The sequence below is a fragment of the Paroedura picta genome, chromosome 4 (genome assembly GCF_049243985.1).
Source record: "Paroedura picta isolate Pp20150507F chromosome 4, Ppicta_v3.0, whole genome shotgun sequence".
Taxonomy (NCBI): Eukaryota; Metazoa; Chordata; class Lepidosauria; order Squamata; family Gekkonidae; genus Paroedura; species Paroedura picta.
Genome location: NC_135372.1, coordinates 71850156 through 71877367, shown reverse-complemented (window position 1 = coordinate 71877367; position 27212 = coordinate 71850156). Strand labels below are relative to the sequence as shown.

At 40.2% G+C, this 27212-nt stretch overlaps 1 protein-coding gene across 1 annotated transcript; it reads right to left on the bottom strand.

Moving 5' to 3' along the window:
* Positions 1 to 1141: 1141 nt before the first annotated feature.
* Positions 1142 to 16233, bottom strand: ZRANB2 (zinc finger RANBP2-type containing 2). The gene is made up of 10 exons (XM_077333340.1): positions 16040 to 16233; positions 12774 to 12826; positions 12558 to 12666; positions 11395 to 11477; positions 9074 to 9150; positions 7880 to 8017; positions 7506 to 7681; positions 5868 to 5948; positions 3455 to 3616; positions 1142 to 3026 (listed from the first exon to the last, which is right to left on the bottom strand). The coding sequence occupies exons 1-10, from the start codon at positions 16093 to 16095 to the stop codon at positions 2963 to 2965; spliced, it is 999 nt and encodes a 332-aa protein (XP_077189455.1). The 5' UTR covers positions 16096 to 16233; the 3' UTR covers positions 1142 to 2962.
* Positions 16234 to 27212: the final 10979 nt, after the last annotated feature.

Here is a 27212-nt window from a genome sequence, read left to right as displayed (position 1 = left end):
AATCAGGTTTTCTGGGGATTTCTTGGCTGTGGAGGACAAATGAAGAGGCAATTCTGGACTGCGCCTGAAGATATTTTAGTGTGGAAATAGACAAAAAAGTTGACCCTTTAAAATGTAAATCTGAACAATATTGCTAGTGCAGAAACAGTCTAAGAGAAACCATTCCTTTATCCAAAGTGCTCTCTATTCCACAGATAAAATTGTGTACAAGCTCCACAATTAAAGTCAAATATACCTTTCTGACCTATTGCTTACTTTAAATGAAATCCCGATGGCTGTGAAAAGCAAGCTAATTTCTACAGAAACTGTATTTTCACATTTACCAGAACATGCCCCTTTGCACATCAAGTCTCTGTGATCTACATGGTAGCTTAAAGGTGTAGAAAGATAAAAAAATGTGGCAAAAGGCACTTTCCCATTTCACAAGCTTATTAAGTTGTTAAACAAGAACTGAATGATTGGCTAAAAGTATTGGCTTTATTCTGGTAATACCAGCATAGCCCTGGAGGGATATTTGTCCCCAGGAGATCCATCTTAATTTTATGAATGAAATTTAAAAACAGCATTGTTTAAACTGATAATGTGCCAGTAAATCCACAGAGACTACTTAGCCCAAGGCGGCTTACTGTGCAGTCATGGAAACACTGGATGGCCACAGCCATCCATCATCTCTGTTAATCCATCACATATACTCAGAAGCCACACTTATTTCAAATATGGGACAATCCTGATAAAGCGCATCTAGGACTGCACCCTAATCCCAGTCTATATACGTGCATCTCAGCAGTCTAATCCTCAATGAGGCTGCACCAGCCATTATTAAAGTATTACTTTTGAAAGACCTAAAGAATTTCTGGCATACGATTTATATTTAAACTTTTTTTTCAGACATTTATTTTATGTGCCTGGAAACCGACTACTGTATTGCTGTTTAACCAATGCAAGAAATTGATTAAGAATATCACTGCATATATAACAGATTGCATTTCTATAATGCCCTTCTGAGAATAAAGTATAATTTGAACAAACCGTAGCTCTCAGCTATTATGTCTAAAATTCAAAGTATCTCTAGTTGCCATTATTTGTATTCATAGCTCTACAAGGTGTTCCAGTGGTGTGATTTAACAAATAAATCCATACATTTGATCTTTGATTTACATGCTTTATTTACATTTGTCTACAGAACTATTTTGTTATAGAACCAACCAGTACATTTTAATCCAAGCCAAATGAAACCATAATTTCCCCTTAAGTCCTCTCTAAGCTACCGCTTGCTAAAGTTAAAAACCATCTGTTACAATATTTAGGAATACAAAGCACAGGAATAACGAACTTTAACATGTAGCATCTAGCAAGTTAGATTTTCACAATTTAATAGAGAGACTTTCAAGAAGTCAGAGGCACAGTTACAGGAGACTATTTGTTCTTGTGCAATCTATGCTACATTAAGCAATGGGGAAAACAGATCGTTAAAGAGATAGCTAAAGAGAAAGCAATAAAGCAATTGCAGGGCACTTTTTTCTGCAAAATTTATCCAAAACACTTCTATAGGAAAAGAAATGTTTTACTTTTTCTTTGATCAGTCTGAAAGAGGTGTAGGATGTTCTCAGAAGGAAAATGTAAGAATAGAATGCTCCATTTGTCTTTTTACATCTTGCTTTAACAAAGCAATGCTCAAAATGAAAGTTGAAGACGCATTGCTTCTTTTCTAGAAACACTATTCTCCTTTCACATACTTACCTTGGGATGCCGCTGAAGAGGATACATTTCTCCAGAGCAAATGGAGCTTAAAAATGGCCAGTACTTAACAAATATTGCTAGTAAAACAAATTCTATGAAGCATTTTAAGCCACAAATTTGCATTAATATAATAAAATTACCTGCAGTGATTTGTGATTACAATTATGCTGAAGTACTCGTTTCTCTAAGAGTTACAAACCTGAAACAGAGTTCCCGGCAGTCTAAATTCAATTCCACTAATTGACACACAGAAAGTGATTTCAGTGTTACATTCCAATTCCTTTACAAAAAGGCTCCAGAAGATCTGAATAAAAACAAGTCTTGATCCAACTTTTAAGACTCCTTGTACTAGCTATTTAATTGTGGGTGGATCCAAAGTTTCTGCACACAAACTGAGAGTATTCCAATTTCCATTCTGACTGCAGCTGCTCACACCAAATTACTGAAAATACCACGTGACTCAAGGGGCCAACTAGAAAATGGTCATCTCAACACCACTGATGTGCACAGAATACCACATGCATTTCTTTGGATCCCAGCAATTACTAAATTCCAAAGAGACTATACAACTATGAATGTGGCAAGACCTAATTCACAGAGCTGAAGCTTATGCAAGTTTCTTCAAAACAATGCCATTAGAACTCAAAGATGTACTATTCAGCTCAAAATGGTACAGAAAGTTGTTTGTTTGCCAAATTTGCAAACAGCTGTGTAAGGCAGCATATCTAACTGCTGGTATCTTACTTATGGAGAAGAGGTATTTTTAAAATCAGTATATGAATGAAATCTTTTCTTACTGTTTCATATGTTTCTTGGAGGGATTAGGAATAAAGAATCAGTCCAACTTTGGTACAATTGATGTTTATACACATCCTAGCAAAACTTAAGGCTAAGCAACAAATCAGAAGGGACCATACAGAGGCTCTCAGAGATCAGGAATTAACAAAATATAACATTTTGATATCCATTCAAATAAAAAATGGAGCAGGCATACATTTTTTGAAAGAAAAGCAGAGTGATACTACTCACCTTTATTGGGACAATTTATGGCTTAAAATGTTTCATTATTTTTGTTTCATGAATTAAAATAGCTGAAGTTTTCCATTAACATGCACCTGTACTAGAAGATTTAGCACTTCTGACCAAGTAAGACACCAACTTCTTAAAAAAGGTCTCATGCACTGGACTAGATGGTTTATGTATGAGTATGAATCTGAATAGATTATTTCTTTTTAGAACTTGTACGGGATCCAGAATGAGAAGATCCAGATGAAGACCCGCGGTTCCTGTAAGATACAAAATGAGAAAAACCATGCAAACAAGTTTGAGTTATTATGACCTTTGCCCAAAACGGAAAAGAGGGGGAAATGGGGCAATATATAAACCATGGATATAATTATTTGGTCTATCTCTGTACTGCAAGTACTGAACAAACTTTTGTTATTACGAATATTTTAGTAAAAATGGCTACAGAATGAACATTCTACATAAAAAAAATAAACTTTTAAAGTAAATTCAGAATGGTTACAAATTACATATTTTAAAGCTATGATTTAGAAAACGATGGAGCCAAACAAATTGAAATTCATACAAATGGGAACAGTTTTCTTCAAACACTCAGTACCCAAATATTCAACTTTTCCTAGCTCTCACATATATTCATATCCAATCAACATATAAAAACCAACCATTCTTATTCTACAGAAACCCAAACCTTTCAGGTGACCGTGATCTCGTTCGCCTTTTTTTGCGATCACCAGATGAAGATCTAGATCGACTTCTCTTTCGGCTTCTCTCAGGGGAAGAGGATGAATGAGAGCTTGAGTAAGATCTTTTCCTTGGGGTTGATGAACCCCTGATGGACCTGGAGCTGGATCTTTATCAAGAGATAAGGAAGATTTAATCCTAGTACAAATAATAAGCAATAAATTTCTATATTATATATCACTTATATATAAAACAGATAACAAAGAATTAGACTGAGGCACAAATACTTACTGCTGTGCTAACAAGGAACTCAGTAGCCTCAGAAAATGTTTCTCAAGCATGGGCCTATGACTTAATTTTGGAATGCATAGGTTATTCAGCTTCAAAGGAACTTTGTTAATGATAATAATAAGGAATTCTTTAATGATACTTAATTTACAGCTTCAATCTCAACAGAAGACTGAAGCAAGAGCACAGTATATGCAAAATAAACTTTCTCTATATTAAAAGAAGAGTAGGAGAATCAGTTTAAATTTGGAAATTGTATGCAACCTACCACCACCTTTGAAAGAGTTTCTGGGGAAGTTGCTAGAAACGCACAGTGACCATGGCCCTTGGCATACATGCATATAAGCATACTGAACACAAGTACAAATATTTCTGGAGAAGCCATAAGTTTATCATAATAAAGACATGAAGTTAATTTGACCTGGGTATTCACAATATGAAGCAGGTAAAGTAATAACATTTTAAGAGCATCTTGCTTAGGAAAAAAAAAAAACTAGAGAGAGACTATATCACCTCCATGCCTGCAAACAGACAGAGGCATTGGGTGTGCTGCTATCAGGGGGGAAATATTGCTTGGGGTGGCCAAAAAGCCCCTGCAGTTATTCAGTGGTAAAGGACAGGAACACTGGATTTTCTCAGAGATACTTTTCGTATTCCAGGATTTAGTCCTGACATTGGAACACCGCCCCCTCCGTCAGATCCTGGCACTTTACTATTTGTTCTATAATGAAAACTGTGATATGGATACACAATGTTATTGGACTAGTCACTGTGCTTCAGAATTCTTCAACTGTATGCTTTTGGGCTTGGTAAATTTGTGTCTAGTGTGTATTAGTATTTGTCTGACTAAGCTGTTAAGCTGCAAGATTTGGCCCACAAACCTATCCGCTAACAGATGACTGGTTTTCATTTGTTATTAAGAATAATGTATTACAGCAATTTACAACTCTAGTTTAAAATATAGCAAAAGAAAAGTTGAATCAAAGTCACCATTTCCATGAATATTTAAGGCAGTGAATATTAGTCTACTAGCAGTGGTCCACCCTAGAGACACCAGGGTAGTATCTCTGGAAGGTTTAGAGGTGAGGTAAGAGGAAGAAATGATGTCACATGATACATGACATCACACATAGCCAAAAACAAAGATATGATACAAGTACCTCAGGCAACAGTTCAATTGTCACCCCAAACTCCATGGTAATTACCATGGAATTGTTGGGGATGTCCACAGTATCATTCAAGGTGCTTATGTCACACCTGGGTTCCTACTACAAATTAGTACGGAGCAACTCGAGAAAGGCTACCATGGCTGTGAGACTTGAGCTACTAGAAGATCACTTTGCCACCACACTAGGAAATATATGCTGTGTGCTAGCTTGTAGCTTCTGTTTGCCCAGTGTTTTGATCTGGACTAAAAATATTTATTCATACCCCACTTTTCTCCTCAACATGGAACCAAAGTGGCTTCTTCATTATTCCTCCTTCCATTTTATCCTCAGAACTGCCTTGGGAGTTAAGTTAGACTGAGTGTGTGCCTATCCGTTTCACTTTCCTTACACTTCGGTCCACTACTCTGTACCAACAAGCAAGCAGGAATAATGATTATACAAAAGCAACCTGTGAGTTCTTCTGCCAAGTTGTTAACTGAATACCAAGACACCAGGTTTCTGCTTCTCCACCATCCCTGTTGCCATACATACAAACAAGCAACGCACCAGGACAATCCAAAGAATGGCAGATATTTGTGTACCTTTTATATTCCCATTCAAACCACACACGGTTGAGAAGAGTTACATAAATTTCAGAGCAAATACAGACCTAGCCCACCCCCAATACAGTATTGGTGCACTGCCAGCTAGCAGGTGAAACTGGAGAAATAGGACTTTGCTGAATGCTGTGCGGGGGGGGGGGGGGGAGGAGACAGTATCTTTAAATGAACTAATATTGTCACTATTTTAGCCAGTAGTACTTTCAGCACAATTCCCTAGTCTGAGACAAAAGAATGCAACCCTAATAAAATTCACATGGGGGGAGGGGAGAAGAATTATTAAGATACCTAGGGTTGAATATAGCATATTACTCATTATCCTTTTACTTTCTCTGACAAGCAGCAAGGCTGCTACCTCATTCACCTTGATTTCGACCCACGAGATCTAGAATGTTCTCTGGAGGAAGAATGAGATCTTGACCTTGAACTGGAAGAGCTTCTTGACCTGAAACAACATGAAGGATTTTTGTTTTGGACTGAGCACTCACGACTGAGAACAAATATATATAAAAAATATTTTATCTTTTTGAGAGCAGCAAACAGGTTGAAGTTACGTTTAACCAAATAACAGGCCATTTTAAAATAGAGCATACATTTTAACAATGTTCCAGTGTACTGAAATTATATAGTTTCAGCTCTCTAATAAAATGGAGAAAATGCTTTTCAGTCAAGACTAAAATGCCAATGTGCAAATCACTATCCATGGGCTCAGAATAACAGTTTAAATCCAAATGTCTCAGGATTTATTTGAAATAATTTAAAGTAATTAAAAATAGTTAAATACTGGTAGTTTAAGATACAACTTATTACAATGAAGTGAAGCATGGGACAGGCTGATTGCTGAAATTCTCTTTAAGATACTTGAAACATTTTATTTTTCCTTCTGCATGTCTATTAATATTATGCAAACGACTCATCTTTCATAATTTCCACTTTCAACTGAGGTAGAGGATGCTCAAAAAAGGGTGAGCTTCCTCAACAACAGTATGTTTTTTCTGTTGCAGATGGCTGTAGTGCAAAATGGAAGGCAGCTGAGCAGTGTAAAGAAGCAATACACGTGGCTCCTGAATTCTACACATCAATTCTTATTTAAAAGACTAACCCTGGGGTAACAATTCTGTGACATAATGTCCAACTGGGAAACCTATGCCTATTGTCAGGGATTATTAATTACCTACTAAGGATATATTCTCAAAGATCTTGGGTATCCTGAACAGAGTGGAAATGAAAACTATTCAAAATTACATTTGTCGAATAAGTACCACTAGAAACATAAAAAAATCAAATACTAGGCAGCTATATAAAAGATGCCCTATGATAATAGTGCAGGAACACTAATGTATCTGTATAATATTCTCTGTATAAAGTGAACTGGCAATTGCTATCCAATGTAGCTTTGCTTGAAAAACCAATATAAGTCAGGACAACAGAAAGAAAGACCTTCCCTCAAATCAAGAATATTGTGAAAACCTGCCCAAAAATTACTAGGACTTTTGATGAGGAAAGGAGTTTTTAAAAACTGTCTTTATTTATACTTCATTCAAGTTTCATCAATAAAAGGGGATTTTCTATGCATAGAAAATTCAGTGGTGACTTAGAATCAGAAATGACGCGAAAGTTTTCTCCTCTCCAACTCAGTCTTTACAAGTTCTACTAAGAAGTCTTTGCTTAATAAGCAGGCTTCTAAACAGTAAGGCTAGTGCTTTACATTCAGCACACTACTGTCAAAGTCATTTGCTAAAGCACTTGATGTCATAAAGCCTATCAGGTACAATCAAGTATCAGGCCAAAACAACTGTAGCCTAAGAAAGTATTAAAAATCTACTGTCGAGCTGTTTGGTTACACTGCTATTAAGCAAGTATGTATTCTCAGTTGTATGACTACCTAAAATTTAATAGTTCAACTCAAACTGTGGAAAAAACCAGTCACAAAAAAGATGTAAATAAAGAAGTTAGATACTGACATTTTGTCTGGCGTTACCCTTGACCTGTACCCGTTTACCTGGACCTGGACCTTGAGCTTGAGTGGGAGGATGAGCGAGATGAAGATTGTGAATGGGTAGACCGTGATTTAGAACGGCTGCGTCTAGTCCGAGATTTCTTCTTCTTAGCAGAATCTTCCTCCTCACTGGCATCAAGATTATATTTTGAGAGATCAGCATCATCTTCATCCTCATCCTGGTTAGAAAGAATTTACACAAATAGCTTCAAAAGTAAATAGCTCTTTGTTCCATCTCTCATATACTGTGCCAAAAATATAACAGGTGGAAAGCAACACAGAACACAAATATTTACTACAGGCATTAATTGTCAGTTAAAACACTGGGACTTTGATCAGAAAGTACTGATTACACAAAATAAAATAAATAGTTTTACCTCATCCAATTTATATTTTGACAGATCTCCATCCTCATCCTCCTCTTCTTCCCCTTCTGATTCCTTATCTTCAACTTCCTTTAGGATAGATACAGGACCAACTGGCTTTCCTCTATATTTTTTCTTTTTGCGACCAAACTAAATAGAGATGCATTGTAAATGGCTAAAGCAATGACAGTCTCAAGCACTGATTTTAAATAAATACAATCTAATTTCATTATCTTTCATTTCATTGTTTCACTTTCATTTGCCCCCTCTTATTTTCTCATTAGTATTAGTACTTGAAAATAATATGGCTACAAACATATTTTTTACTCATCATTATCGACACATATAAACCATGGTTATTTAGAATGATAAAGTTTAAAAATTTATCTGGAAATCCAGAGAACTAACTGAAGAGAGTAACAAAAGCTGCATTGTAGTTTCAGCTATGGCTGTTACTGTTGAAGGAGAAATAATGTTATAGCTAGTTTAGAGTCCAGTAGAATGAGTATCTGAGGAAGGGTGCTTTGCCTATGGAAAGCTTGTAGCCTGAAAATCCTGCAGGCCTCCAAGGTGCTACTAGATTCGGACATAGCTGTTTTAGACCAACATGGCTATCCTCTGAGACAATACACCATATAAAACACTTATACTTTGGCATGTCCAGAAGGCCTTCAGAGACAATTCATATATTAGGGCTAGCTGTGGTCTACTTGAAGGCCAATTTACATTGTATATTTGGTCTACCTGGTGGCTACTTTTACAATCACTGTATCTATTTGTTTCCTTGCAAACAAGTAATACTTACTGGATCAGTGATTAATCCATGTGACCAATTTAAGGAAAGACTACAGTGGATATTTTCACACTGGAACCCTTAAGATTCCACCTATGAAAGGAAAATTCCTTCACAGGTCTTGCATAGTTACCAATTAGCCAATGGAAAGCTAATTTTTAAAGCAAAAGCAAACTGAACCTCAAAATTTAAATACTTAAAAAGTTATTCTTGTTTGTATTAAGGCTAACTAGCAGCTTGGTTTCCTTCAACCAATAAATCCCTTATCTTGATGCAAATATAGAGAGCGAAATACAAATTTACAGATTACTTTTATGGATTAGGACATAACCACCTGCCGAACTTAGATTTCACATTTGAATGGTAAGCCTATGTAAAAAGGTAAGCCTATGTATAATATATGCCCCACCTACCTCATCATATTCACCATCGGATTCTTCACGTTCTATATACTCAACATTCTCTCTTTCATTGAATCCCCCACCATATCCTGCAAAGACAAGTTTCCAAGAATGTCAGATATTATTTCAACAAAAGTGCTACATTTTTTCAAAAACTACCTAAAATCAACAATACAAAATATGTAGACCCTTGCCATTTGCAGGGGTTTTGATCTTGGGATCCTGGTCAATATTGGAAGAAGGGGGTCTGCAAGGATGAACTGGGTAGTTGAAATGGCCCTTAAAAATTCCCGATGGAGGAAAGCCAAATGTCACGTATGGCACCTAGCTTAGCTGCAGCATTGGCAAGTCAGGAATCCACAAATGATGGGGACCGAATCTACAGCACAGAATTCAGAGCATAACTACATGCACAATTAAATTTCAAGGTAGGAAGAACCGTTCTGTGGATAACATCTTTCTAAGATAAGCAGACTGAAACTTGTAAGCAGAATTTAAACTTATCTGATCGATGCTGTGGTTTGGATAGATTTTTAAAAAGTGTGTGTGTGTATGTGTGATTATCACATTAATAAAATTGCTCTGGAAGTATACAAACGCACCACATCTCAGGGCCGAATCAAAACACTTTTCAGCAGCACCAGAAATTAAATATATACACTTGGAAACATACATACACATTCAAAAGTGCTAGAAAGCAAATGCCTTTAAATAAAAAAGTTTTAATACATAAAAATGCTTGGAAGAGCTTCAAGTTTCTGGTTCACCATAACTGAATGTTGTTGAACACTGTTAATACTAATTATATCTTTGGTAGCATACACACAATGCTCATGCAACCTTGAATGCAATACTCATCACCCCAGTAGAATTTCACGATGAAATACAGGTTTCTCAAAAGTTTGACTATATTTCAGAATAGTTACTGATACAGTATAAAAAACTTAAATTAAACATAAGGCAAAGACTAGAATACAAAGAGACACAAAAGGCCATGCACAAATACACTTTTGATTTCAAAGTTATTAACAAAACCAGAAAGTACACCCAATACATCCAGTTGCTTGAGCATTTTCTACATATTCACTCCAGATGGAGTTGTGGGGCAAAACATCTATTTTTTGTCTCAACTATAAATTACGGGCTCTAAGCATCAAAACTGCATCAGCCCCGGGTTATCTGTATCACAACTGCCATATCAACACTGCACGTTTTTATAACAAGCAATTATGATCACAATCTTTACCTCTGAAAGATTGATGTCAAGAAACAAGACAATTGTTTCTATGTATAAAATACTGTAGTATTTTAGATGACAACCTTTTCAATGGGTATCCATTCGGCTTAAGTAGAATGATTCAATGTGAACAGTCACCATTTCTGGGTTTAGGGGCAATCTACTGGGCTTAGGGGCACTACTCTGTATTTCAACAAAATTTTATTTTGCTTCCTTAGTAAACCTTTATCCTTGTTTGCAAATCTATGTGTATGGTAATCTACACAGTTGCATTAGGTTTTCTGTACTAGAATACACAGAGTGCTTAACACAGGCTTTCTTAACCATGATATGGCAAAACCCTAGTGCTTCTTGACGGTCCTAGAAGGATTTCCTGAATGGGTGAAAGTTAATTAATCTTAATATATTTTAATTTGTTAAATATTTATTAGGTGAGATGATAATATATGGTCATATCAACCCCCACCCCTCCCAAAATGGCCGATGGGCCTGGAAGAGGGTGGGAAGGGTAGGGACCCCAGGTAGCCCTGTACACAGCTATGTTTCCCAACAATATTCTGCACAATCGTACCCATTCTGGAGTTTCTCAAAGCCCTAAGAATGGTTTAGTGGTTTCTCAATGGAAGAAAAAAATTGAGAAGGACTGGCTTAACACAAAAAATTATTATCACAAGTCACATGAATACCAGTTGGTGGCTGAAAACAAGAACAAGCAATCCCTCTCCAGAAGTTGTTTCCTATCTGAAGTTTCCTGGAAAATTCACCAAGTGCTAAAGTCATCTTTGAGATCTATACCATGGCCCACTGAGTTGTTACAGGATATTTCAATGGCTTCTATAATGTTTAAAGGATTCTCTTTGTGAATTTACTTACCAAACCTGGCCCATACCCCTCAGAAACCTGACTTTCAGTTACCCACAGACACAATGTTGAAACAAAAGCAAACTTGAATCAACTGTAACGGTTGCAACCGCTGAACCCCAGGTGAAGTTTCCAATACCAACAATGGCTTTAAAGCAATATAAAGCTTTGAAAAGAAAATATGGTTTGTGCATTACTTAAAAAACAGTTTTTAAAAATCAAATAATCATTCTACCTGTCCTTTCCTCAAGCTTGGCATATTTTGGAGTGTTGCACATATTGCATTCTGATCTCCTTGCCCAGTTTACATTACCACATCTTTTGGAGAGAGTGGAGGAAAAAAAATGCAGTTAGCAGTTGAAGCACAGGAAGCTGTACTGGCTCACACACAAACAGAACAGTAAAAAATTAAATACCAAAAATTCACAGAATTTACAATATACTAATCTCTTTTAACAAATAATTGATTCAGACTTTTTAGTATAATGTAAAATCGAGACAAGATCAGCAATAACTTTGTTGTGATGAGTAGTACTACTGAAAACGATTCAGGCAAAATATATACAATTAATAATGACCAAACAAAACCTAATATTTGGAGTTAGTAAAAGGCAAAGTAGATCTGTGAGGGTGGGGGGGGGGAGAAAGAAGGGTAAAGCTAAGTGACAAAAGCATACTCTTCAAACTGGTACAGATTTCAATATGATGACTTAGTTCCTACAGGATATCAATGAAAATAACTGAAACAAAGTTGATATTGACTGGCATTTTAAATCTCAACTGAAACAAGATTCCTGATACTAGAAACAGTTTGATGCTAAAAGTTGTCTGAATTGCTACACAGCAGCACTGTTATTCAATGCATTTTTATATCTTCCCAAAGGAAATTGTACCCCAAATGGTTTACATCATAAAACTAAAAAATAAAGCATACCTTACACTCTAAAGGAAATAAGACTGTGTGTAAATCTCCTGGTTTTCCATGCATTTAGGAATGCAAAAACAGAAGAATTAAGAGGAACAAATGGCACACTGGTGCAGTCAAGTAAGGATTTATAGCTGATTTAAGCATTATATTTTCTATGCAGTAGTGAAGAAAAAAACAGTAAATAATTTGCTACTCCACTAATCCAAATCTACTCAATTGACCTATTGAGCAGACTAATTTAGTCCTCCTAGAAAGTATGAGAATAGTACAAAATTAAGGCTGCACCCCTATTTGTCCTTATCTGGGAATAAACCCTACTGAATACAACAGAATTTACTTATGAATAAATATGCACAGGCTCAAATCATTGAAGGGAGCAAATAACACTGCAAATGAGTAATAATAAACAAAATATTTCATGAAAATTAGAAGTGAAGTGTTATATAACAAGAGTTTTAAAACTGACATACGTTTTGCACTGCCAATCATTAGCACTGAAGAGACCACGACTCTTTTCAGCAAGGGTCTTTCCTATTTCAGTCCCTCCTGCTTTCATCATCTTTGCCTCTGTAGTTTTTTCTGGGAAGAGGCAACAAAAAGAACATGTTTTAAATACCATCTTATAATTTTTTACTTGTACTTCCAATCAACTTCTCAAAAATGAAAATATCATTTTAGATAATTACCTCGGCCACATCTGTTACAACTGGTTCTTCTAGCAAAGTTAACATTTCCACATCTGCAAAATAAGAGACATCATTTAAATAACTTGTTTTTTACAACCTAAAGGCTTGGAAAACCTTCTAGATTCAATATAACTTATTTCCAGTAAGAATGCTTAAGTCTATATTCTCCCAATATATTTTATTCAAGGTATAAGCTTCTGTGTGGATGCACACATTGTCTTCTAAAGCAGGGGTCCCCAACCCCCGGTCCGTGGCCCGGTACCGGGCTGCCAGCGGCCGCGCCTGCCTCCCCCCCCTGCAGCGAGAGGGGGGGAAAGAGGCCGGCACGGCAGCCGGCACGGCAGCGACGCTAATGTGCACTCGCGGAACTGCCGCGCATGCGCGTTTGCGCCCCCTGGTGGCCAAAACGTGCATGCGCGGCACTGCGCATGCGTGTTAGCGCCACCTAGTTCCGCGCGTGCGCGTTTTTGAACAACTGCGGCAGCCAGGCCAATGGCTCTCCCCCACCCCCGGAGGCGGTCCCTGACCAGATGAAGGTTGGGGACCGCTGTTCTAAAGCATACAACTCCGAACCTTTCTGTGGTCAGGGACCGCCTCCGGGGGTGAGGGGAGAGCCGATGGTCCGGGTGCCGCGCATGTGCGGCAGCTGCATGCAAACGCGCATGCGCAGTTGCTGCGCATCCGCGTTTTCGCCACCAGAGGGCACAAACGTGCATGCGCGGCACGTCCGCGCATGCACGTTTGTGTCACCAGCATGTCGGCAGCCGCGCCTGCTAGCCAGGCCTGGCTTGTTTCTCGCTGTAGGGGGGGAGGCAGGTGCGGCTGCCGGCAGCCAGGTACTGTGGCCTTCGGGCTGCGGACCGGGGGTTGACGACCCCTGTCTTATACGACTACAATTGATTAAAAACACAATTTTTACCTGATGCATTTTAGCTGGTGAGTGGCTTGATTTTATGTTTTCATTTCAAACACTCTGTCAATAATTGATATTGCATGCATAAGCATGACTGCCCTACCTGGATGCAACAGTCAGTTGCACACTCAGCCAGGAACCTGGGTGTGATCTTCCGCACCTCTCTCTCCATGGAGGAACAAGTCACCAGAGTAGCTCGGCTAGTGTTCTTCCATCTGTGTCAAGCTAAGCTACTAATGTCATATCTGGCCCCAGAATGCCTAGCCCCTAGTGATCCAAGTAACAGTCTAGGCTACTTTTTTCCTGCAACTTCCTTTATGCGGGCATACACTTATCCCTGATCCAAAAACTTCAACTAGTGCAGAATGCAGCAGCCAAAGTTCTTATGGGAACCCCTTGGCGGGCCAACATCTGGCCCACACTCCAACAGCTGTGCTGGCTACCAGTTGACTACTGGATCAAGCTTAAGGTTCTGGTAATCACCTTCAAAGTGGTATGCAGTCTGGGCCCTGAGAAACTACCTCTCTACCAATTAAGGTTCTGTGTGGCGGCATCTGAATCGGCCGTTCTAGGCCGACACAGCCAATGCCATGCCGGGGGGGGGGGGGGAGGTAGGGGAGGCACAGGCTCTGGTGCGCAACTTGGCACACACACGCAGGCGCAGAGCTCAACCCTACTACCATTGTCCTCCAGAGATGTCCTTCCTGGCCCAGGGAAGCTCGTCTATCCTTGACTAGAACCAGGGCTTTCTCTGTCCTAGCCCTCACCTGGTGGATTGAGCTCCCAGGAGACATCAGGGCGCTGCCAGAGCTCAAACAATTTTGCAGATCTTGCAAAATGGAGCTCTTCCACCAGGCTTTTTGTTGAGACAAGTGATCCAATTACCAACCCAAGCCCAGAGGTCCTCTAACCATCAGCTGCACCCACAGAAGAAAGAACTGAAGCACAGAAAAACCAAGTTCAAACGTTCCATTGTTCAATGTGAAATTGCAAAGTTTTTATTTTAATACAAGTTCATATTGTTAAAAATCTTATCTGTTCAAATAAAGATTATTTTATTGTACTGTTTTAAGAACGTTTCCAATGTAAACTGCTCTGAGCTACAAGGGAGGGTGAAATATAAATATAATAACACAACCAGCTACTGGAGAAAGGTTTACAAATCCCCAAATGATAAAAGCAACACCCAAATTTTTAAGAAACATATGCCTTCAGTGGCTACTGAAAGCCAACCACAATCCTGCCAGCTTTCAAACATTACTGAAAGATGCTAGAAGACAGAGAAAGGGGCCAGGAAATTTTCCAGTGTTGTTTTGTTCGTTGAGAAAGGATTCACTGGGGGCAAACCTGGCAGCAACTACCAGAAGCCTTGCTGGACAGACCCAGCTTCAAAATCTCAATTTATCATGGAAGCTCACTGTGTGACTTTGGGCTAGCTATATATTCTCAGTCTAACCTCATGGAGTTGTTGCAAATATAAACTGAAGGGAAAGAAAAACTGGTGTGGGCTGCTCTGGACCCAAATTCTAGAGGAAAATGGAGGGTTAACCTGAGATAATTTAAATGTCACAACTGTAAAAACAAGAGAAAGAGGAAAGAGTGAGGGAAAAGAGATAGGGGGGAAATGAGGTCCCCCAGAGTACAACTGGTTCCAGTCCAATGGCCAGTACTGCACCTGAACCATAACTTTTCCAGGTAGAGGCTGCTAGATGGAGGGAAGGATGAACAGCTACAGAGGGGGGCGCAGATAATGGTAGACTGGCCGGTGGGTGGGAAAATGACAAGGAAGCAGGAGACGGGGTGAAGCTCTGGGGGGGGGGAGAAATAGTGGGAAAGGGGAGAAGAAAATGAGACGTTCCCCTCAAGTCCTTGTGGGTCCCTGCCTGTAACCATCAATATCGCAACACTTTAGAACTCAGTCTATTATAACCCCCAGAATTTTTGCACCACTATACGTGACCACAAGAAGTTGTACGGTTTGTGCGCAGTTGACTTCACTGGGATGACTCTTGAGAGAAGTATCAGACCCACTTGGGGAACAGAAGCCATAAGACGTCCAAGAAAAACAGAACAGAGCAAAGCTGAGATCTTTCACTGGGAGCTACAACACAGACCCCGCTCCTGCAGCGCAAACATGGAGGCTGACCAGTTGTTGAGCGACAGGCAAGCTCCCGGGGAAAAGCGGCCACAAGCAACTCGTCTCTCAGCCCCCAACCCTGGTCGGCGAAGGAGAAAGAGCCCCTCTCCCGCCCCCGCGGCACTCCGAGACAAGCCCTCCCGCCCGCCCAGGCCCCGCCGGAGCCCCTCGCAGGCCAAGGCCCGGGCGGCCTTCCCGGCCACACTCAGGACCCACTTTTTGTCCGGGCAAATCCAGTCCCCGTCGCTGACACGGAAATTCTTAGTCGACATTTCGGAAGCTCGGAACGGGCGCCGCCGCCGCCTCCCCCCTCGACGCGGCGCACCGCAAGGCAGCGAAGCGGCGAGAACGACGCCAGCAACAGCTCCTCGGCCGAGAGCGAGAAGGACCCCGGAGGACCTGTGCTCGGCATGTCTATCGCGGCGCCTGTTTCCACGTGCCCAATCCCGGCAGCATTCCTTCCGTGCCAAGAGTTAAACGCGTACAGCTTTGCACGTCCAACCCCAAAGATACCCGGACCTCCAAAACGGTTTTCTTTTGAGGGGGGGGGGGACGCAAATCTAATCAGGCATTCAGATAGACGACTCTCCAAGTACACTAGCAGCGAACGAGGGCGGCGCGAAAAGTGATCCGAGCGAGTTGAGGACCTTCCTGATCTCGCGGGTTCTGCGGCGAGATGGGTAGAGCGGGCGTGCATCGTGGGCGGGTGACGCTTCCTCCCTTCCCAAGGTCTCTTTTTGAGCCCGAGTTTGATTAAGCGTAGCGGGCGATTTTGAAAATGGGGTTACTCTAACAGGCAGATTTTGGTATTGCCTATGTTTTGAAGAGATTTCAGGTCCTAGTCTCTGGAGCAGGATCCCCCTTCCCCCAGCTCAAGTCGCCTATATTAGCTGCGGACTCCTATGTAGATAACCAAACAAAAATTGAGTCCCCTGGCGCCTTTAAGACCAACAAAGATTTATTCCAGGCGTGAGCTTTCGGACATGCACTCTTCCTCAGACATAATAGAACAAGGATTAGAAGAGTACAGATATAAGGCAAAGGTAAATTAGTGGCAAAAATATGCAATCTATTCTTTGCCAAAACACCTTTTGAGTTCAGTTTTAGTTCACAAAAACATTGGAGAAATAAAACTGCCCATGTTAGTAATTAATGGCAGACAGTTTCCCAGTTATGAAAAGAAATAATTAAAAGACTAGATGCTTGCCCCATCCGTCTCCACCCAAGCATGGCAAGCCGGGCTGAGATGTTATCTTGTCCTGAGACTGGAGAGTTAGATTCTGAATTACATTACATACTAACATCACATTACAGTCACATTGTCCCAAATAAAATAAAAATAAGATGGGATTGTAAGGAATGTAGATATAAGAATTGAATGAGGTTAACATATGCAGACAAGAGCCTCTTGTGGCGCAGAGTGGTGAGGCAGCAGTCATGCAGTCTGAAAGCTCTGCCTATGAGGCTGGGAGTTCGATCCCAGCAGCCGGCTCAGGGTCGACTCAGCCTTCCATCCTTCCGAGGTTGGTAAAATAAGTACCCAGCTTGCTGGGGGGGTAAACGGTAATGACTGGGGAAGGAACTGGCAAACCACCCCGTATTGAGTCTGCCATGAAAACGCTGGAGGGCATCACCCCAAGGATCAGACATGACTCGGTGCTTGCACAGGGGATACCTTTACCTTTAACATATGCAGTGAGATAAAAAAAATGTCCTTGTTGAGTTCTGGGTATTCCATTGTTCTGAGTGTTGTAATAACTTTCATTTCTGCAATCTCCCTTTCTAGTCTGTTCTTGAAGTTCCTTTACAACAAAACAGCTACTTTGAGGTCCCCTTTTGAATGTTCTGGAAGGTTGAAGTGTTCCCTACAGGTTTTTCAGTCTTGTGATTTTTTTTAATGTCAGACTCATGTCCACTAATTCTTTGGTGGAGGGTTTGACCTATTTGTCCCATGTAGAGAACAGAGGGGCATTGTTGACATTTAATGGCATATACACTGTTAGAAGATGAGCATGTGAATAAGCCTTTGATGGTGTAGTTCAGGGGTAGTCAACCTGTGGTCCTCCGATGTTCATGGACTACAATTCCCATGAGCCCCTGCCAGCATTCACTGGCAGGGGCTCATGGGAATTCTAGTCCATGAACATCTGGAGGACCACAGGTTGACTACTCCTGGTGTTGTTGATGTTGTTAGGTCCAATTATTGTGCTTTTGGAGTGTATGTGGCAGCAAAGTTGGCATCTGGGTTTGTTGGAAGCTCTGGTTACAGTATCCTTGTTCACATTAGATGTTACATTGTTGTGGGTGAGGAGTTGTTTGAGATTGGGGGGTTGTCTGTGCACAAGAAAAGGTTTCCCCCCAGTTCTTGGGAAACTGTCATTATCCATGAGAGGTTGTAAGTCACTGATGGTGCACTGAACTGTTTTGAGTGGAGAGCTATATGTACAAAAAGAGTTCGTTATTATAAGCTGCTTTTCTCTACCCGAAGGAGGCTTAAAGCAGCTTACAGTCGCCTTCTCTTTCTTCTCCCCACAACGGACACCCTGTGAGGTGGGTGAGGCTCAGAGAGCCCTGATATTACTGCTCGGTCAGAACAGCTTTATCAGTGCCTTGGCGAGCCCAAGGTCACCCAGCTGGCTGCCTGTGGGGAAGTGCAGAATCAACCCTGGCTTGCCAGATTATAAGTCTGCACTCCTAACCACTATACCAAGCTGGGTGTAGTGGTTATGAGCTAGGACATTTATTTATTTGATTTTTATACCGCCCTTCCATATGGCTCAGGGTGGTTTACATACAACATCACAGGGGGATACATGGAATGAATCAACATATAACATAGTCAAATAGAACAATAACAATCCAACAGTGGCTCTAAACAACACAACAGAAACTTAGCTAAAACCCCTAGAGAGTTCAGACTGGTTCAGGCCTTGGAGGGGATGTCTGAGGGGGACCTGTGGTCGGTCTCAAGCAAATACCTGGTGGAGGAGCTCCCTTTTGCAGACCCTGCAGAACTGTGGGAGTTCGGGCAGGGCCCTGATCTCTTCAGGGAGCTTGTTCCATCAGGTGGGGGCCAGGATGGAAAAAGCTCTGGCCCTTGTTGAGGACCGACATGCTTGTTTCGGGCCAGGGATCACCAGCCAGTTGGCAGTGGCGGAGCATGATGCTCTTTTGGGGGTATAGGCAGAGAGACGGTCTCTCGGGTACACTGAGCAGATGTGGTTGTAACATAAAGCCTGTCTGTATACAATGGATTGTTTGGTATGTTTAGGATGATAGCTAGAGTCACACAGGTCTGTTTGTTGGTCAGTAGGTTTTCGGTATAAGGTGGTTTCTATGTGTCCATTGTTTACTTTTACAGGAGTGTCCAAAAAATATTTTTCTTGCGTAGATTGGTTTACTGTAAGGTTGATGGTGTAGTGAAAGTCATTGTATGCCTGGTGGAAAGTATCATGGACTTCCTTATCACATGTCCAGATGATAAAAATGTCATCAATGAATCATGGGTATAAGAGATGTGTGAGCGGTTGGGCGTATCAAAGCGGTTGGGGAGAAGATGATTTATACCAGGAAACAGAATGTGTACATGGAAAAATTAATTTTTTTCATCCATTGCTGCAGTTCCAGTCAAAATCAGCCCCCCCCCTCCCCGCTTTTTAATATTAAGGTAAACATTCTGGAAATGTCCATCATGAATATTCCATATAAGGTGCTCTTAGTGTCTCATCTTGTTTCTGTTCTCTTCCCTATATTATTAGTAACTTCTTATTTTTGGCTTTTTACAGTCCAATGATATACAAAACCTTAAGCATTCCCCTGTGATTGCTCAAACTAAATTTTCTTTCAAGCATTCAAGTAATAATTTTACTGATTCTTAGTTTTTTCCCCACTTTTGCTTATTTGTTATAAAGAAACATTGCAGTAAAAGTCATGGAAGGGTTTTGTAATGCACCTGGTATCTAGCAGCAAGGCTGTTATGTCATCCTTTCCAAATACAAGGTAATCTGGTAGTATTGTGGTTATTATCCACTATATAAACTGAACAGAAATTTCTTAATGGGAGAGTGGATTATAAATGTTATATTTAGCTTTCTTTGACAAATATCTGTACAAAGTTGCCAATTTAGGCATTTTCACCCTCAAAGCTTTGTGTGTGTGTGTGTATGGAGTGGTTATGGGATGTTTGTTCTTGCTTTTGTTTTTTACTGTTGTCCCAAAAGAGAGTTTGAAGTATTTATGTGCACTATTTGGGGGCTCAATTATATGTACAGTTTTGAAGGCAAGAGATAGTGAAAAAACAGTGAAAATTAGCCCATGTAGCGTTCAGCTTGTTGGCTACACAGAGGTCACAGAATTACTTCACATTCATTTCTCTTATACTGGACTCCCCCCATCCGCAGACCTACACATTTCAAACTGTTTTGCTGAGCTGAGACTGGAATGTTGCATGGAACAAAACTGAACAAAATTACCTTGTTTCTGACCACACTTTCAGTGTACTTACCTATGAGCAAATGTTTGTTTCCAAAGCTAAACAATTTATTGTTTGCAGTTTTCTGCTGGTACAGTAGGTGGCACTTTAGCAACATGAAATTTTCAATATCCATTGTGATGGAATATTAATTTGGAGTGTTATCTTTTATTAAAGGTGTAAAAATAAATGTTTAAAATATAATTGTCAGGACTATCTTGGCAAAATATAAAATGTATTGTCTCCAGGCATGAATCATGCTGAGGTTTGAATGGCAAAATTAGCCATAATGATGGCATTTTAGAACAGACGGATAAAAAAATTTATCAGAGTACTGTGCTGGGTCCTGGTGTATTTGCCTGTTAGTGACATGCAGCATTGATATAACTCATGCAATGAAAGTGCCTTGAAATATATCACCAAAATGTAGTGATCAAAGCGATGGGAAATAACAAATGTCCCACAGAGCAGTCGTTACATTTACAATGTCAATTCATATTTATTTTTACAATAAATGGAAAGTTTAGGGTGACTAAAATGTATTCCAGGCTGCTATTAGGAAAGAATTTCAAACAGCTTGCAATCATGCATTATATATGGTAAGCAGTCACCATTTCATATCTCTTTCTTTCAGCATTTGGGCTTTTTTAATGCCCATAGAGAGAATAGGATGCTATAATATAGTTCATGAGAATCATATAGCTCTGAATCCTGTAGCTGTACCAGTATCTTAAAACAAAGCTTTTTAATTAAATGAGCTCATGCTTGTTTCACCAAAAGTTTGTTTTTGTGATCAGTTGTCTTGGAACAATAACCCTTGAGTACCTGAACATTCATCCAGATTGCAGCAGCAGATGATCTTGTATGTATGAACGAGGCATCGAAGATCAAACTACACACACAGAAGTTTTCACTCTCCTCTGACCTGATGCTGTAGTTACTGCTCTCATTTTCTTGCTCAATGAAATCTCAAATGTTAACATGTGTGGCTGGTTTTATCTTTCATCAGAAATATTTTGCTAGCCCCAAAGCAATGCCAGGAGCTCTACAAGAAATTAATGTTTTAAATCAGACATATTTGTTTTGAAAAAGTAATCACTTTTACTTTGAATATGTTTGATCCTCATGAGACTAACTTGTGCTTATTTCTCATATGGGAAAATCTGTGTTCCAATTGCAATAATCCGATTCTGACTAAAGGGACTAAAATTCTATTTGTGTGTGTGTGTATATGCGACACACATTCTTATCCTGGATTTAGATCTTTATTGAATTAACTGACAAATGTATAAACTTTAACTCATGCACCCATGATTAAATAGCACCATATCCATTAAGGATGCTACTGGTTAGTTTTGTACCCTGCTTGCACAAAATAATGGTTGGACTCAAGCAATTGGCACACTATTTAATTGCAGGAAAATAGAGCTGGTAATCGCACTAAAGTTCTCAACACCCTTGCTTTCTCCAAGCGTTGATCTATTTCAGGCCTTCTCAACCAGGGTTTCTTGACAGCCCTGGAAGGGTTTCCCTAATGGGTGGGAGTTAATTCTTTATATATTTTAAAAATGTGTTAAACATTTTATCAGGTGATATGACTATATAGGGCCATCACACCCATCCAAAATGGCCAATGATGGGCCTGGAGAGGGTAGGAAGGGGAGGGGCTCTGGGTAGGTGTGTATACAGCTATGCTTCCTAACCATATTATTCCTGATTGTGGCACTTGGGGGGTTTCTTGAAGCCCGAAAAAAGCCATTTAAACTTGATGACTTGCATGAATGGCATTCTTGCATTACTGCTCAATCATGGAAAGTGATAACAGAAACATAATAGGATGTTGGCATCCCCACTACAATATTTAAGTTGGCTTTAGACTCTTTAATAATGTTGCTTGGGATTTCATGGCCACCATGATAGTTATGAACTTCTCTCAGTTGAAATCCAGGGCTGCACAAAAAACAACTGGGGGACACATTAGCTGTGTATTGTAGATCTGACAAAAAGACTGATGTTGGCATATACTGCAGACAGAAATGTGACAAATTACATACACTACGTATTTGCCTGCTCTGTCTTGTGACCCTTTGCTTCCTCAGTGCCAGACTGTAGCATAGCAGGATCTTCTCCACTAAAAGACATTATATAAGACATATAAGCAAAACTAAACACTATTCTTAAAGCTGCCTTGCATTGTTTAGGTAAGAGAGAGAAAGAGAGAGCTCTTTAATATTTTTTTATTGAAAGAGAAAACAAACAGGGAACCCTGAAACAGCCCAGCAAACATTTCTTCAGTGCAACGCTAACTGATTCCACTTCAGTTTTTACAGGAGCTGTTTTCAAACTGTTACTTGGTGCATTGTTCCCAAACACTATTGTAAATGAGTAAACTGTATAAGCCATCTAGCAAAGCCCTCGTTTGATTATAGTTTGCTAAATATAATGGGACTAACTGTGTTGGTAGTGGGAAACATTTTTTCCTAAATACAAAGTCATCATAACATTTTAACTCTGTTGGTCTCCTGCAATGTTTGTTCCAATTTTTGTGTGACAGTCTTTCCATAATAGAATGTCTATAACAGTTGCTTAGAGAGGGGTGCTGAAATGTCACTCAAGCTGACACAGTTTGGAATACATTTTCTTCAACATGTAATTGTTATAAAAGATAAAAGATTAGCACTTCTCTGTAAATCTCTAGTTATATAGTTATATTAAATAAAAAGTTCATACCTTCCAAGAATGTGCCCGCCCAAGCTACAATCCAAAAGATATCAGAGTAGCTCTAATAAAAATGCTAATACATTTTAGCAGTAATGCAGTAGAATATCTGCATTAATTTTTATTTCCATATGTCAGTTTTGCCTCTGCTTTGTCATAAATCTCAAGACTTGGCTTTTTATTTTGTCTCATTTATTATGAATGTGTGTTTGTTTGTTTATTGACAGGGATCTTTGTCATTCAGATTCAGTATGAAATTATCCTATTGTCAAGCTTGCTGGTAAGGAGAAATATAATGTCTCAGAGGACACAGCTTTAGTCAAAACCTCAGGTCCTTTGACATCCAGTTACTTGGAGGCATCTTGTCACAGGCTGATGGCTTCTCTGTAATAGCTAAAGGCTATTCCCTGTTGACTTTCTGGGGGTGAAATTACATCAGCCCTGAGGTCTTGGTTCCAGTTCTGTGAGTAAGAAATGTCAGATAAAGGGTTCTCTGATGATCTTGTTTAGCAGGGACAGGTCCTGTTATCTATCTATGACCTATCTAGATCAGACATCGTTCAAATTTTGCCTTAGGGGAAATTATGGAGGGAGGGGGATTTTCAAGATTGTTCCTTAGCATGTACTAATTTGCATTAAGGTGATATAGATTTCAGGGCCATCTCTTGATCTTGCCAAGATCAAAGGGTGGGCCTGGATGAGAAGTAGATGTATCTTGATTCCAATACACATGTATGTAATATATTTACTTCATTAATGCCCCACCTTACCCCCCGGTGGAGACACAAAGTGGCTTATATTTTCTCCTCTGTTCCATTTCAACCTTCAGAACGCCCCTATGAGGTAGGTTAGGATGAAAAAGAGTTACTGACCCAGTATCCCCTAGTAAACTTCCATGGCAGCATGGGATCCAAACCTGGTGCTCCAAGATTCTAGTCTAACACTCTAATCCAGTGCTACTGCAATTCATTCACAATGTTCATATACCAAAAGCCACAAGATTATTGGATGTCCTATGCCTGCCAGATATCACTCATACAATAATATAACTATCAATAGTAAATCTGTATTGTAAATATAAATGTCAACTAACTAGAGTACTTGTGGACATATAGGGTTGTATACCCCCTTTTCTTACAAATGTACACCCAAAAGGACTTAAAACATTCTCCTTTCCCTCATTTTATCCTTTGGAAAATGTAGTGTGGATGATGCTCAGATCACCCAGCAAGCTTCCATGACGGGGAGATTCAAATCTAAATCCTAGTCTGACACTCTAGCCCTGTTCACAAGTTACAGTGAATGCGTGTACAATCTATGTACAATATATTCAAATCAAAGCAAATACCTTTATTGGCATAATCATAATAAAACATCTATATAAAAGAAAAGGTGGTTCAGATCCCAGATCACTTGGAGAAAATTCCGTGAAGGAATTTTGCAATGCCTTTGGTTATTTGAGGGTTATGATCCGATAAAAGAAAGTGCACTATTGTCACAGGACTGTGAATCTTGCTCGCCCCCATGAGAGGGAATATGTACCGTTCTCTGAGATGGTTATGTTGCTCACAAAAGAGGAGAACGTGTTCCACTGACTCAGGTTTCTTTGCAGGATATGGGCAGAGTCTGTTGTCATATTGGATTTTAGCGTTTGAACTTTTAGTCACTGCTGTTGGTAGGAGGTTCAGTCTTGCTAGCATAAAAAATCGCTTCAAGGAAGGCAATTTTAAAGATGTAAAGTACCTCGGGATCCTTCTTACTGGGGAATAGATTCCAAAAAAGATGGGAGAGCATGTTCTGCGTGCTCCAGCAATAGTGTTCTGATATCCAGAATACGTTGCCTGATGATATTGTACGCTTGGTCCTCTTCAAGGTTTCCCAAAAGCTCAATAGACAGGCATATAGACTTTAGTTTGTTATTAATCTTCATGAACCAGCGTGTACAATATATTCTTGAATTGGTTTTTGAGTAATTCTCATATTACATTTAATTTACGTATGCCTGAATGTGGGATTTAAAACCCACATTTATCCAAATACTGGTCTAGTTGTATTTATGAAATGTGCATTGCCTCTTTCTTATAAATAGGTGTACACATGTGCATACAGTTTGTACATGCATTCACACTAGAACATGTAAACAGATCTCCAGATTCAATGGGATGGAACCATACTAATTTTTCAATATGACCTCCATGTTACGGGGCTTTTAACATATTTCCCAGATTCTGTTACCAATTTCAAGGCTGTTTTGATTGACAACAACCTCTCATCCAATTAGTTTGGGCATGAATTTCACTTGTTAAACTGATCATTCAGTTGTAAGACTCCTGTTCAAAAATAAATAACTGACGATGCACTTGAGTTTCCTGTTCTGCCAGCAAAATCCAGGCCTTTATTTGCCAGCAATTTAGTTGACATTTATAATACAGATTTGGATTTTCTTTTATAACTGCCAGAGAGCCTGTTTAGTTTTCACATCATACGTATCCCACAGCAGGCACAGAGATATGGGGCTGACTTCTCTAGATCAAGCTGTCAAGATACTGCCATCCAGGCCCGCAAGCCGATTGTCATTCCACACTGGGTGTTCAGGTGTAGCTTCCTAAATACGGTGTATGTGTGTGCCTCTCTTCCTAAAGAGTGTTTTTTTGTAGTATGTGTCCTTAAAATCATCTAAAGTTGGCAACTAAAGGGGAAAAACCTGCTGTTGAGAACTGTAAAGGGATCCACTCACCACCTTTTGAGTGCATCATTGCTTTAGCTTTTCTGTAAATGGAGAGATTCAAGGACATGAATTCAGGCTCATAATCTGGTATACTAATCTCATGGGGGGGTTGCAGACACTTTTTAGAAAAGGGCTGAAACAAATAACCTTTTTGCTGATTATTGCTACTTAATTTAGCAGCTGGAATGGTCATACCTTGCCTGACTCCTTGGATTCAGCAGCAAGGGCCATTGGGGGTATGATCCAGTCTCAACATGCATGGAGGACCTGCATGTACATAAAGCCTAGCATGCCCGAAGACAGGGGATACATAAGCATGCAAGCAGAAATAGACAAGGCAGTTTACCCTTTCCAAGCTCTAGCTTTCACAGGTCTAGACATATGCATCAGGCCTCACTTAACCGGTGCAGGCTGGAAAGTGGCAACAGTAGAGTGAGAAGAACAGCCGTCTGTCCCCCAGGCTGCAGATTTCCTGGCCCAAACAAACAGCCACGAGGTCCCCCTCACCTCTAACCCTGCTCTCGCTCATAGGAAATTCTTTAGTCTTGGATAACTACATTTTCAAGCAAGCATTAGCACAGCCCTAGCAGGAGCATAATAGGACCTTTGTGGATTAGCAGATTCTTGGGGTCTGGGGTCCCAGATGAACTAATGGCCACGTGAGCTAGGGAAAGGCATGCAGCGGGAGCAGAGGCAAAACTGATTCTCCCCTTTTCAGAAATGTTTCTAATCCTTCTCCTGCTAGGATTGCATGAGAGAAGCTGCTGTGGGCTGAATGTCAGTGGGGGGAGAGGCTGTATTACTTGATGCCCTTCTTTCACTGCAGACCACTACTTTGCTCCCCATATGCTTTTTTTTTAAAGTTTCATGTCTCCTAGAAGCAGTATTTCCAGGCCATCAGTGGGCCGTAGTGTGAGGGAAGGTGGGAAAGTTCTCTTCTGGTGGTATAAGCACTTTTTGTTGGAAGAAAATGCTCTTTGGAATCAATGCATTGTAATTTGTGGTTGCTGTAATATGTGCTTTGAGTCTGTGCTGCTGTCTCCTAGTTTCCAGGTATAGCTAGTCACTGGATGTCGTGCTGACCTCTCCTCTGCTGTCTCTGTACTGCCTTGCACTCTATGGGCTGTGCACCTGCAGGGCTGAACATTTCCACTAAGACCATTTATGCACTGGGAATTTCACTGCCTCAGCTCTTGTGCAGGAGCACAAATCAGGGGCGGATGAGGAGCACTGGGCCAAATGCTCCCCCGTGTGGGTGCAGGAAGAGGTGGGGCAACTTGCCACCGCTAAAACTCCACCCTGCAGCCTGGCATGAAACCTCCAGTGTGTAAACGGTCTATGAGATCCCCTCTGCTTGGATCTGGGAATGTCATATGCTGCCTATGTGCTTTGCCCCTTTCTGTATTCTTGCAAACATCTCTCCACAGTTTGGGCTCTGTGTGCTAAAGTGGGTGGATGGTAGGGAGAAAGTG